Source organism: Netta rufina (genome assembly GCF_964035555.1).
Source record: "Netta rufina genome assembly, chromosome: 2".
NCBI lineage: Eukaryota > Metazoa > Chordata > Aves > Anseriformes > Anatidae > Netta > Netta rufina.
In genome coordinates this window covers 22,148,085-22,160,410 of record NC_140124.1, presented here as the reverse complement: position 1 = coordinate 22,160,410, position 12,326 = coordinate 22,148,085, and the positions used below count along the sequence as shown (strand labels likewise).

General features: G+C 34.3%; 1 protein-coding gene across 2 annotated transcripts in view; it reads right to left on the bottom strand.

Moving 5' to 3' along the window:
- MINDY3 (MINDY lysine 48 deubiquitinase 3) overlaps positions 1–12,326 on the bottom strand; it is a 49,612-nt gene that overhangs the window by 24,267 nt on the left and 13,019 nt on the right. For both annotated transcript variants that reach the window (XM_084283087.1, XM_084283088.1), the window contains 6 exons: positions 11,393–11,444; positions 9,517–9,631; positions 8,927–9,000; positions 8,469–8,548; positions 2,872–2,942; positions 1,617–1,697 (listed from right to left, as the gene is read on the bottom strand). In XM_084283087.1, coding sequence (XP_084139213.1) covers positions 1,617–1,697; positions 2,872–2,942; positions 8,469–8,548; positions 8,927–9,000; positions 9,517–9,631; positions 11,393–11,444 — 473 coding nt within the window. The remainder of the gene's footprint in view (positions 1–1,616; positions 1,698–2,871; positions 2,943–8,468; positions 8,549–8,926; positions 9,001–9,516; positions 9,632–11,392; positions 11,445–12,326) is intronic.

The window sequence follows — 12,326 nt, the reverse complement described above, 5'->3', positions numbered from 1 at the left end:
CTGCTCCACCTGAAACGCCCACCAACCCTGACTTTAGGGTGAAGACAGACATACAAAGTACTCTTGGAACTTTTACAAACCTTCAGCTCGTACCTCTTTTCATAAGAAAATCTAGGAAATTCTTTGCCAAGTCCCCATTGCTTTCTTTTCCTGCTCTTTGATTCCTGAGATACTAATCACAAGATGAAGTTTGTCACAGCAAGGAAAGAAGAGCCAAGCTATACTGGAAGCACTAGACATTGATGCCTAGTTACTTTAAACCCAGCAAACAGACCTATATGTAGTAAAAGAAAGAGCATAGAAATAGATTTCTACCTAGAAGTAATACCTGTAAACAGAAAACATTTGGAGATACAGTAACATTCTGGACAGATATATCTGACTTGGATTAACAGGATGATTGTGTCTATTTATTTTACTTACCCCTATTATGACTCATAACACTATCTACAGAATAAGGTACTGACATAGGATAATTCCAAAAAAAAAAAAAAAAAGTGAAAAAATTTCAAAACTGAAATCCAAAAAATTTACTTGAAAAAATTGTTTGGGGAGATAGTAGGCAGAAAACAAGCAAAGTAGAATACGGATTTTTTTTTCCCTATATTGTGGGAAAGAAAAAGCAATTCCTGTTTAGAGCAACAGGAATTCAAAGTAGTTCTGGAATAGTGTTTGCAAAAAATTCAATGCAGAATATGAGCTAATTGTGTGTTTTTTTTTTTTTTTTTTTTTTTTTGTTTTTGTTTTTTAAAGTAAGGTTAAAGAAATGTTGCATATACACTTCCAATTATTGTGGGTTTCTTTTGTTCACTTTTATTATATAAACCTGCTACTTTGTTTCTTCTTTATTTTTATTTATGGCAAACTCAACAACTGAAGAAATTATGGTCTTTGTTTTGTCATAGGATCTACTACTTACTTTCAAGATTAATACCTAAAAATAGTCATTCATTTGTAAGATACTAAGTATAGGAAAGTTAATTTGTAATAAAGACTAACAAATGATAAAGTTTCAGTAAGTGTTTTTAATCAGAAAGCGTTTTGTAGAAATTATAAGTGTATGAGAAAAAAATATTTTCTACTAAACAAATAGAAACTGTTCGGAAACTTTGGTCTAACGCTTTAAACTGAGGACTTGTGATTATCATACATACCTGTTAGAATAAATAAAAGGAATTATTGCAAGTGTCCTGTAACTATTTTTAACCTAGGACAAAGATATCTATGGTTATAGATTAAAATCTGTGAAAGTACTGTCACAGAAAGATTAAACTACTAATAGGCACCTACATGTAACTATTTTTTTTTTTTTATCCCTCTCTTGCACAATAAAAATTCAAGACAGTATGTATCACGATTATGTTTTTTTAAAGCACCCCTTTCCCCCCATACCCTCAATAAATTATACCAGAATCAAAAGATTTCACTAAAATTTAACAGGTATCCTTAAACCACTTCAACAAGTTTGTCTTCAAAGGTAAGCTTAATTAAAAGTTTTGGTGACTACACTTTATATTAAAGCCACATGAAATTCATGCCGTGGCAAAATCTGAACTTTGGATTTATGTGGTGTTTATCTGCCTGAGGTTACATAGCAAAAATCACATCTAACATACCTTGGCAAAAAAGACTGTGAGATGTGTCTCGCTGCCGAGTATCCAGATGGGGAATTTTGGAGACTTCAAATAGGAGCCAACCTAAAAAGTTGCAATAAAATCAGAACCACAGAGCAAACCCAGGAAATTCATCTAGTCAGCAATCAATCAAAGGACGAATCAGTTAGTGGAGACCCAAATGCTCTGAAAACTACTATAAAATGTCCAACAAAATATCAAGACTGTGTAAAATACTTGGATTACAGTTTAGATCTCTGGTTCCTATCTGACTTGTAAAACAATGTAACTTACAGTAATTAACTGAAAGACAACATCATTGAGAAAGTGGTTATCGATATCTAGTATTTCAGCCTTGGAGACGTGCTTCAAAACGCACAGGCTTAACTACTGCTATGCCTAACAATACTAGAATCAGATGCTAAATGTGGTAGAAGTCCACCTGACTTATGACGTAGTTTTGGATGTACCAATTCGGAACTGACTATTAACAAATGAAAGGGTGGAGTCTGTCAATACATAACATTTTGAGAACTCCACAATCCTCTTTAACCATGAGCTAAGTTAAAAGAATTCAATATAGCTTGAAAAAGAAGCAGAGAGAGATCAAAAAGCTTTTTCAAATTAAGATCATCAATGCTGTTTAAGAAGTATGATTTTCTGGAACAATTTCTCAAATAAAATCCTTAAATAAAGGAAGTCTGTGTCATGACATGAAGAAACAACATAGATTAAGTTGCACTTCATCAACTTGCAAATGCGCACAGATAAGTACACAAAGTAATTTCTAGGTCTTCAATATATTACATTAAGAATGCATTTAACTTAACAGTTTTACAATTTATACTTATGGCATTTTAAGTGCAAGACAGCAACGGCATAAGAAGAAAAACAGAACTGCAGCGTTGATGATTAGCAAGCCTCCTTGGGACTAAATATTGTGAGAAGACAAGAATTTCATAACCATCTATATTACTTGCATTAAGCATTATTTTGGTAATAACATGAGCTTCTAACTTGCTATCTTAATTCGGTGCAATAAAGTTCTAATTTAAATAGCATCATACATTTACTCAACAAAATGCGTTTAACAATTCTTTTTTAATATAGTATTATTCTCAGTTTTAATTTGAAGTTGAAAATACTTTGAAAGTTCTGTAATATCTCCCATTGTTCACAGTGAAGCTTTTATTAAGTCAAAGAAGCCCAGAACACCACAATGAAAGAAAAATTTTAAGTTATACATAAAATAGCTTACCTTACAGTACCTCAGAGATTCCATCAATGTCAAAAAGCCTATTGTTGCTTGTTTGTGTATACCAAGAAGTTCTGTTCAAAACAAAACCCAAATTTATTCGAGCAAAATCCTTACGGCCTCTTTTAAGTTGATTTTTCTTGCTTTCAAAATTGGTCAAGGAATAACAGTTTTAAAGAGTAAGGCAGTTTCAGCAAAGATAAATCATTACGGTATAGTAAAAAAGCCTGGAAAGGTTTAATAATTTCTCTCTCTATAAGGAGCTACTAGTCAAACAGATGTTTTTAAATGAAGTTTGCTGTTGATACCTCTTTTCAAAAGTTGCTGCGTTTATTAGAAGTACTTGTATCTTACATCAAGATTATTCTCAGAAAAAGTTAAAAAGAGCTTTCCTGAATGGGAAAGAAAACATCTATGTGTGTGTGTATTATTTTAATTTTAAGAGTTCCACAGCTTTATTTATGTTAAACATTTCACATTCTGAACAATAAAACATGAGAATTTTGTAAATAGCAGTTCTGTTAGTAGGAAATAAAGTGTTCCCTCAATTTGATTTTCTATACCAGCTTCCATTTAATGAATCATTCAGCTCTCAAGTGCACACACCTGTCAGCAACATCTAGACTATTTACATACTACTGACTGAAAGAGCACTCAGCCTTTTTGAGGATCTCTATATTAGAGAGTAAGAAAGTGCTTCAAAATTTCAAGCATAGAAACTAGTCATAACCATATGGAACTGAAGGAGCTCTGGGTTTATATATACATCATCTCAACAGTGCATGGAGCACTTCCTTCACCAACTTTGAGTTTTAATCACTGAATTTTGAAACTGTGTAGAACAGTTATTATAGACGTGGTTCAACTTTTCCTCCACCATTAAGAAGAACAAAACCAAACTTACAATGTTAGTTCATTCACTACCTTTGTGGCCTGCAGGTGCAACTCATTCCTTAGAGTTGGCAGCTCTATGTGTAAAAGGACCTTGTTGCAACCTAGGATTCTTTGATCTGAAAATATGCTTTCAAGGATTATCTTCAAATTTGTTTGGAATTAAAACACATGGGGGTACACAGACATTTCTTTGCAGAACCCCCTTACCTCACCAACTTCACAGCTGCTATAAATTGCAATATGCTTAGACAACTCATCCTTCATTTGAGTCAAGGGCAAGCGAGATCTCAATCCAAAACGTACTCAAGGATCCTTCAAACTAGGGAATAGCTACTGCTTGGAAATAATACATTTATATGTGCAAAAAAGAGATGCATGACAGATGTAAGTAACACTACATTAAGGACATAATCTTACTGTATCACATTTTGGAAAAAAACACTAACAAAATTAATGTAGAAGTCTGATAAATAAAGGCTTCAGATTTAAGAACTGATGCAAAGAACAAAAATACAGAATTAATATTTACTAGTCAGAAAACAATGATTCAAGTTATAATGAACAGACTGCCCAGAGAGGTGGAAGAGTCTTCCTTCTTGGATATATTCAAAAGCCACCTGGACATGGTCCTAGACACCCTGCTCTAGGCATCCCTGCTTGAGCAGAGGGGTTGTGTATGATTTGCAGAGATGCCTTCCGACCTCAACCATTCTCTGATTCAGAAAATAATCCGATTAAGTATTTTGTTCCATTAACAAAAAGTAGCTTTGCAAGTGTAAGCAGATTTCTAAAAAGGGAGAAAATCAGAGCCTTTAAGAGTTCAGGCACAAACTAATGATGATTTTAGAATTTAATGATATCATTACCAACAGTATAAGAATACTACCACCTAGTGACTATCTGAAACATCACAAATTCTTGGCATTAGAAAAAGCAACTCCAGCATTTCATTTTTGAAACACTTCTTACATGAAATGTAAGAAAGACAGGAAGTTTACTCTAACTAAGATCAATGAAATTTTGGTTTTAAAACACTGAACTGAAAATAAGCAGGGTAGCTCTGGCTAAAATACTAATCCCCCAAAACAGAATGTAAAAATAAAAGCATATTTCTCAAAGATTTCTACCAGTAGATCCCCTTCAAACAATAGCTTCAACTATACCCAGTCCCCCTTCATATTTTGTCCCCTGCTCCGCTGCAATCCCTGACTCTCAATTTCCTTATTGATTTCCTCACTACCAGCCTAGCAAGGCCACACACACAAGGTAGTTGTTATGCTACTAGTATGTGTGCTGACTAGTAAAGCAATATGCAACTCGAGTTCAGCATGCAATCTATCCCACGGGAGGCATTAATTTTCTTTCTCTCTGGAAGTCCTCACTTTTCATGAATTTTTGGGAACTTCTCCTTAAAATGCCTGATGCAAAATTTGATTTGTCAGAAATTACTTGATGAAAAGAGAACAGACAAATGAACAGCAACTGAGATTAGAATAAGATTAGTTTAAATGGGAATATGTACATAGGAAACAAGAAGAAAGCTAGGAAGTCAGAAGACTGACATTTCACTGGTAGTTGTACCAGTTAAAAAAAATGCCTGTTAACTTCTGCCTGACTTGGAAAATTTGCATTACCATATAAGTTGTCACTTGTCCGAGTGTCACTTGTAAACTACTTGGTAATTCCTGAAGTTTGTAATTCAGTATGGTCTTTTTCACTAAAAAGATTACTGACAGCAACTTTTAAATAGTTTTAAATTATTTAAAAATTTAAAAGTTACATATTTAAATAACTGAACAAGAGTTAAAGTATCTTTATGCAACCTCTGAATAAAAACACAGGACAGGTGTAATTTTGAAAATTTCATAAGCGTATTGGCTTATGATAATATTATCACCTATTCATTTTCCTGTTTCTACGCTGAGGCTGAATGTTCTCACTGTTACTTCGCTGCAGTCCCTACAAATATGAAATGTGCTGTATTCCTGCTTGGATAGTCTCCTTGTTTACTGTACTTTGATTTTTAGCAGACCTCTAGTGGAAATAAAACATCACTGCACAAAACCTTTGATGTTAATCGGTGACTACAGGATTGTCAGCTATAGGCTGAGATTATAAAGTACCTAATGACCTGGATCATGGAAAAGGAAACAGTCTCAGGAAGTCAGGAAGATAGGCCAATACACTGGAGGCAGGGACATTATTCAGAGTAGACACACCAGGATAGATAAGTGAACTGTCAGGAAACTTATGATATGAACCATAGGCAGATACAAAGTCATGCATCCACAATGGAAGAAGCCCATGCAGCAGAATTGGCTGGCACTGACCAGCTAGGAAGCAGCTTTGTAGAAAAGGACCTGAGGTCTGTGTGAACAACGAGCTGCACGTGGGTCAGCCTGTCACTACAGCAAAGGCCAGCTGCATCTTGGGCTGCATTAGAAGGAGAACAGCCAGCACATGGAGAGAAGTGATGGTTCCCTCTCTCTGGCACTTATTGAGACCACCACTGGAGTTTTGGGCTCCCCAGAACAGGAGAGACACTGACAAAGTGGAGCGAGTCCAGTGGAGGGGCACTGAGATGATTAGGAGGCTGGAACACATTACGTACAAGGAGAGGCTGGGAGATGTGCTCGTTTCATCCCAAGAAAAGGATAATGTGACAGGGGAATCTTACTGCTGCCTATGACTATCTGATGGGAGGATGTAGAGGAGTCAGAGGCAGGCTATTAAAGGAATACAGTGGAAGAACAAGAGGCTGTGACCAGGAGCTGAAATGTGGAAACTCCATCCCAGTACTGGGAAAATATTTTTTTCCAAGAAAGTGGTAAAATGATGGAACAGGTTACCCAGGTAGGTTGTGGAATCTGCATCCCTGGAGATACTCAAAGCTTGAGTGGCCACAGCTGTGATCTAATTGGAACTACACTGAGCAGGGAGTTGGATGAGATGACTTCTAGAGATCACTTTCAACAATGAATTATTTTGTGATTCTACCATACCTTATATGAGTACTCACTGACTTTTTTTTTTTTTACTGATGTTCATTTTGTACTTTTCCTTTCAATTCAATTGTACTGCACTTTTGATTTTTGTTGTTGTTAATTTATTTTTACAAAGAGGATGGTCTGAAAGCATGAATACTTCAAATTCTGAAGGTATTCACATCCTCTCCTCTGCTTCTACAAAGTCTGTTTCACATTCGTCTTCCTGTATTTTTTTTTAATTTTTACACAAGGATTTTCCATCATGTAAGTCATTGCTGAAAATACTGACTTGAACTGAAATTTAAGATAGATTCATGCGAGATCTGAATTAAAATGTTCTGGTTTGACTATGTACAAGTAGTGGAAACTCCTTTGAGACTTTCTAGGCTTCCACTTAATTATGACTCCATAGAGGCTGTACTTCTGCATCAGTCTTATCAGAATGTCATTTAAATATTGTATCTAACTACCCTCACTTTTATTTACTAGATTTCTTACCAAGCCATTCAGACTGGATTTCTGCAGTCTATTATTGATGAGCTTATGGTGGCTGTTTTTTGGTTTTCATCCTTCTCTTGCATGCATATTGATTACTAATTTATTTCAACACCCTTTGGAAGTTTAAATTGTCCTTTCTCCAGGGTTTTTCCTTTAGCATTTCTTGTCATTTTTGTTAAGTACCCTGTTTTCTCTTTTCTAATGTTTTGACACCTTCTGTCTTTGATACACATGGTAATCATTAATGGTTCTGAGACTCAGTTTGTCTAGCTACTTTAGAACCATATAATGAATTGCATTAGGATTTGCGAACTTGAACATGCCTGACCCTTTTTTTCTTGTAGTTCTTTCCCTCCTTTGTTTTTCAGATTATCTTTCTGGGAGACCTTTAGTGCCTTCTTTAGTACTGCAAGTTAGAAATCTTTTATTTTCTGAGAATACTGAACTCTTTTCACACAGTAATACTATGAATTTAGGTTCTCAATCAGTTCTGACCTAAGTCAGAAGTCCAGAACCAAAGCTTCCGTAGAAGCAACTGTCTCCCACTTTGGAGAACGGAGAAGCAGAAAATAACCTTCTGCACATTTTAAGAATATGATAATGTATGTCTTGTTATTCATCAGGTCAGTAATTAGACTTAACTGCTGCTAGGAGCCCTCAATTTTCTCCAAACCCTTGGAATAATTATAGTCAAAACTAGCTTCATTTGCTATCTTAAGTACTCTTAAGTTAATCAGTACCTATTACAAAGTGATTTGTGTAGTCTATCAAAAAAGGGGGGAAAATGACCATACTGCACTCTTTAAGACTTCTTAAGCAAGACAATTTTTGATTTATCATCATATTTCCTTTATCAATGTTTTTTTTGTCATCTTTTCTCTCCTCCTTCAATCACTTCTCCTGTATTTTTTTTTTCCTCTTTGGCTGTAGTCTTAAGCTTCCTTTCTACCAGTGCTATGAATTTCCTATGTTGAAGGGTTTGCAGGTGTCAAAATAACCAGAAAATAATAAGCAAACATTAAGTTTAACTTGGCTGGACATATATTTTTCTGGTTTGGTTATTGGTCACTTGCCTTAGATTCTTCTCATCAAACAACTACAAGTCGGAAGGTTTGATGGCAGTAGTATACAGAGGTGATTGTCAGTGTTTCTGAATTTCTGTAGGGTCTGTATCTCATACTATGAGAAAATACGAACAAGTACAAAATAGAATTGACTTACTCATTCCTGAACATTCTCTGTCTCCATCCCACACGTTAGAAACAGCATGTCCCGTCAACAGGAGATTAATCAAACTTTGGCTATGCAACAGAAAGAAACAGCCTGTTAAGAGTGACATAATTTATATCTGAAAAAGCAGTTAAAAGAGCTTAAAATACTTCAAATAGCCAAATAAAAATATTATTTTATCATTCTCTAACTATATTATTTTAATTAGGGTGTATTCGTAGTTCAGTGATGCTAACACGATCTCTAACAACACTAATGTAAAAATGGAGCCCCAAATAAGCAGTGAAAAAGATATGCTATGGCAAGTGTTGCTTTTACCTATTACCAAGTTATAATTGAATCCTTCTCATAATGTCAATATTTTCCTAGAAGAATGCTCAATTACAGAAACATAAAAAGCTAGCATGCTCATTTATTTGAAATGGTAGCAATCACATTTTCTAGCCTACCTTCCATGACCGTAAACAGGGTCTATTAAGGGCTCAGTTGCATCTTCAATTTCGTTTTTTATGTTTTCAATACCCTGCAAAAATAATAAATATTTTTGTTCTCCTGAGGAATGAATAGACATTTACTGCAGAATGCAACAGTAAAACATTAGGAGGCTGGCCCTCTTCTATGAGCCGAGACCTGAACACACTTGTTTCTCATGACAGAAAATATAAACAGAAATGGAAAGCAACAGAATGCAGTAGTGAAACAGACTATTAGAGAGGCTGACGTTCTTACGTAGTGAATTGAAACCTAAACACATTTTTCTTGATAGCTGATGGCAGAGATATACAAGGAAGGATGTTTCCAAAAATCTATAATTATCCCAGATGAGAAGAAAAAAAGACACAGAAGGGATTGAGTTTTTCAAGTTTTCATGCTGCAAATGTACTGCAACATGAGTGAAGACAGCATTCTATCCATTTATCTAGATTTGAATTAGTTTGCCAATTGACTTTAGTGTTCACCTTTTTACAGGAAAAGGGTTACATGATCAAACTTCCTGTTAACAAAGACACACACAAAAAAAATCAAACAACCTACAAACCTTTGTCAGTATCACAGAATATAGAAAGAGCAATACTCCAAATCTGTTTGTCCACACTGAATATTGATCCCAAATTGCATCCTTCAGTTCAGGGAAGCTTTTGAATGCTCGTTTGCTAAAGACAAAAAATAACAGAAAAGAAGAACGTATTTAGATGAAGTAGAACAGTGCCACAAAGCACAAACAAGAAATATTAAGACCTAACACGAAACTGTCTGAGTAAAAGCAGCATAAAACAAGTGTTATATACAGAATGATGCCGCAGCTGTTCTGTAGTTACTAGAACCACCACAGAGTCATTATTATTTACCCATTAGAAGAAGAAAAATAATTCTGGAGCAATGTGTAAAAATGCATGTATTTTTATATGCAAACACTAAGCTTAAAGTTACATATACTTATGAAACAGCCAAGTGGCTTGAGCCAGTAATTCTATCACAAGCTGTTATTGAAATCACAAATAGGCTGTATGTCCAGAATAACGTTTGCATTACATACAGTTATGACAGATGTTCACTTCATATACAATGGAGAAAAAACTTCACCTAACCAGGTAAAAAAATATTTCAACCTTTAGAAATAATTGTTACCTTTACCTTGAGAACTTGATTTTATTAAACTCTAGCTTTGGAAAAAGCCAAATATTCAAAACCACTACTGGTACATCCACATTGGGGAAAATACCCTGTTGCATAACAGCATTATTGCCTGGATGATTAGGTAACACCAGGCGATCTTATGTTTAAAAATAAAATAAAAACTGAGGAAAAGTTCTATCAGGTTCTAGTGAAATAATGCTCTTGGTCTTTCTTGGGAAATTTAGAATCCAATACTACTTCTCAGAACACACTTTTTTTATTGAGTAATTCAAACTAAATCACATTCTCTGCTTATCTATACATCTGCAAAGTATATCCATATGAGAGTTCACTCTAGATAACACTTGAAATTTTTAAACCAACTTCATTATTGACAGAGTATACAAGGCAAAGACAGTTTCCGAAATCCATCACTCAACTTAATGACATGCAAGAGTGCTCAATTCCAATGAGATATACTGAGAAAAATTGAAGTGGGTATCATGAATCCAGGAATTGGGACTGAGGGAAAGCTAGCATTCTGATGAGATGAAGCTACATAAATTTTAATATCCCCTTTTCTTCTTTCCTCATATGACAAGAGGTTTAAAGCACAAACTGTAATTACTACTGAAGACAATAATCAGTAGTTATTTCAATTCTAATTAGTAACGTTTTCCATCTCAAGTGTTTTTAAAGTTCTCTTGCTTTTATTTTACTCTTTGGGTATTTATCTTTATAACAATTAAAACTCCTCACTGTGAAACTAAAAGGCAGTTGCCTTTAAAGACAAACTCACTAAGACTTTAAGCTCTGCATTTACACCCCAAAAAGAAAACAGTAAAGTATGAGACAAAAAAAAAAAAGTCCTCTATATGAAACATTTGTATAAGTATTTCTTGAGTAATCTTGAGTCAAAAAAATAGTAGACAACAATTGTTTTCAGTGCGTATATCAAGTATTTCAAATACAATCACCTGTGTATGAAAAAATTTGAGGATGAACATCTATAATTAAATATGAACCTTAACTAGCTGTGTTCATTCAGCCAATTTCATGTATTACATTGCTCCAGTTTTATTTTAAAGAAAAATTATGTTCAAAATAGTATTCCATTTTAAACTGTAAAATGCATAACAAACAACACAAAAAAACAACCCCCCAAGCCCCAAACATGAAAACCAAATTTAACCTGATGTGTAACACACAAGAAGCTTCTGAACAAAGCCTTTTCAGGGCTGTAAATATTAGTGTTATTTCAAAATATTGTATTTTAAATGTTCCAATATATTACTTACTGAATTAATGCATGAAATCGCTCAAAGCCAAGCTCTTCCACAGCCAAGGCAGCTATACACAAGAGACACTTTTCAGCACTACACATGGCAAAAAATGACACAAGATACACACAGCAAGCTAGTATACTTTCAAGCATTAATTATATTTTTAATTTTTAATCTGCCCCTGAATTTTTTTTAACTGATTAGTATAAAGCTAATTTACCATAACATTAAGTTTAGACCATACAAATTAGTGAGAACACTTCCATTTGGAGTAATCAATGTACTGAAAGCACAAAGCCACTGGATCGTGTAGCCTTGAAAATATCTGTCAAATGCCAAGCTGTTGATTTTGTACAAATCACGACTGTCTCAAAGTCAAGCATATGCATGCTATAGATTTAATTTTGCAGGTCATAGTATTATTTCCTAGAAGAGCAAGCATGATTATTTGGATCATTTTATCAATGTAGGAAAGCTGTATTTTTTCCTTTAAGTATACATCCGTATTACTGAAATTTTTATTTTTCCCTTTTAATGCTTATTCAAAGTATCATATATGAAGAGAATTAGTCTATAAAGTGTTACACATTCTATTTCTAAATATTTTTTTCACCATTTTATATTATTAATGGTTAAATAGCCTTTCAAATATTACCTTCAAGACAGAAAAAAAATACAGCATTTAGTGTCTTCCCAAGTTCAACATGGGCTTTATACCTTTGTTCCCCTCATAACACTTCCAAACTAGGGAGGTCAAATGAGCTTTTAAAAAAAAAGTGTGCCAATTGTGTAATTATCAATGTCTGATAGACATTCAAATATTATGATAATTGTAGAAGTCTTTAGCGCCCTCAACATCTATAAGGATGTTATCTTCCTGCTAACGGAATAATATTCTGAACAGACTTGCTTCTGATTAAGGCCACTTAGTAGTAAGTTTTTAAATAAT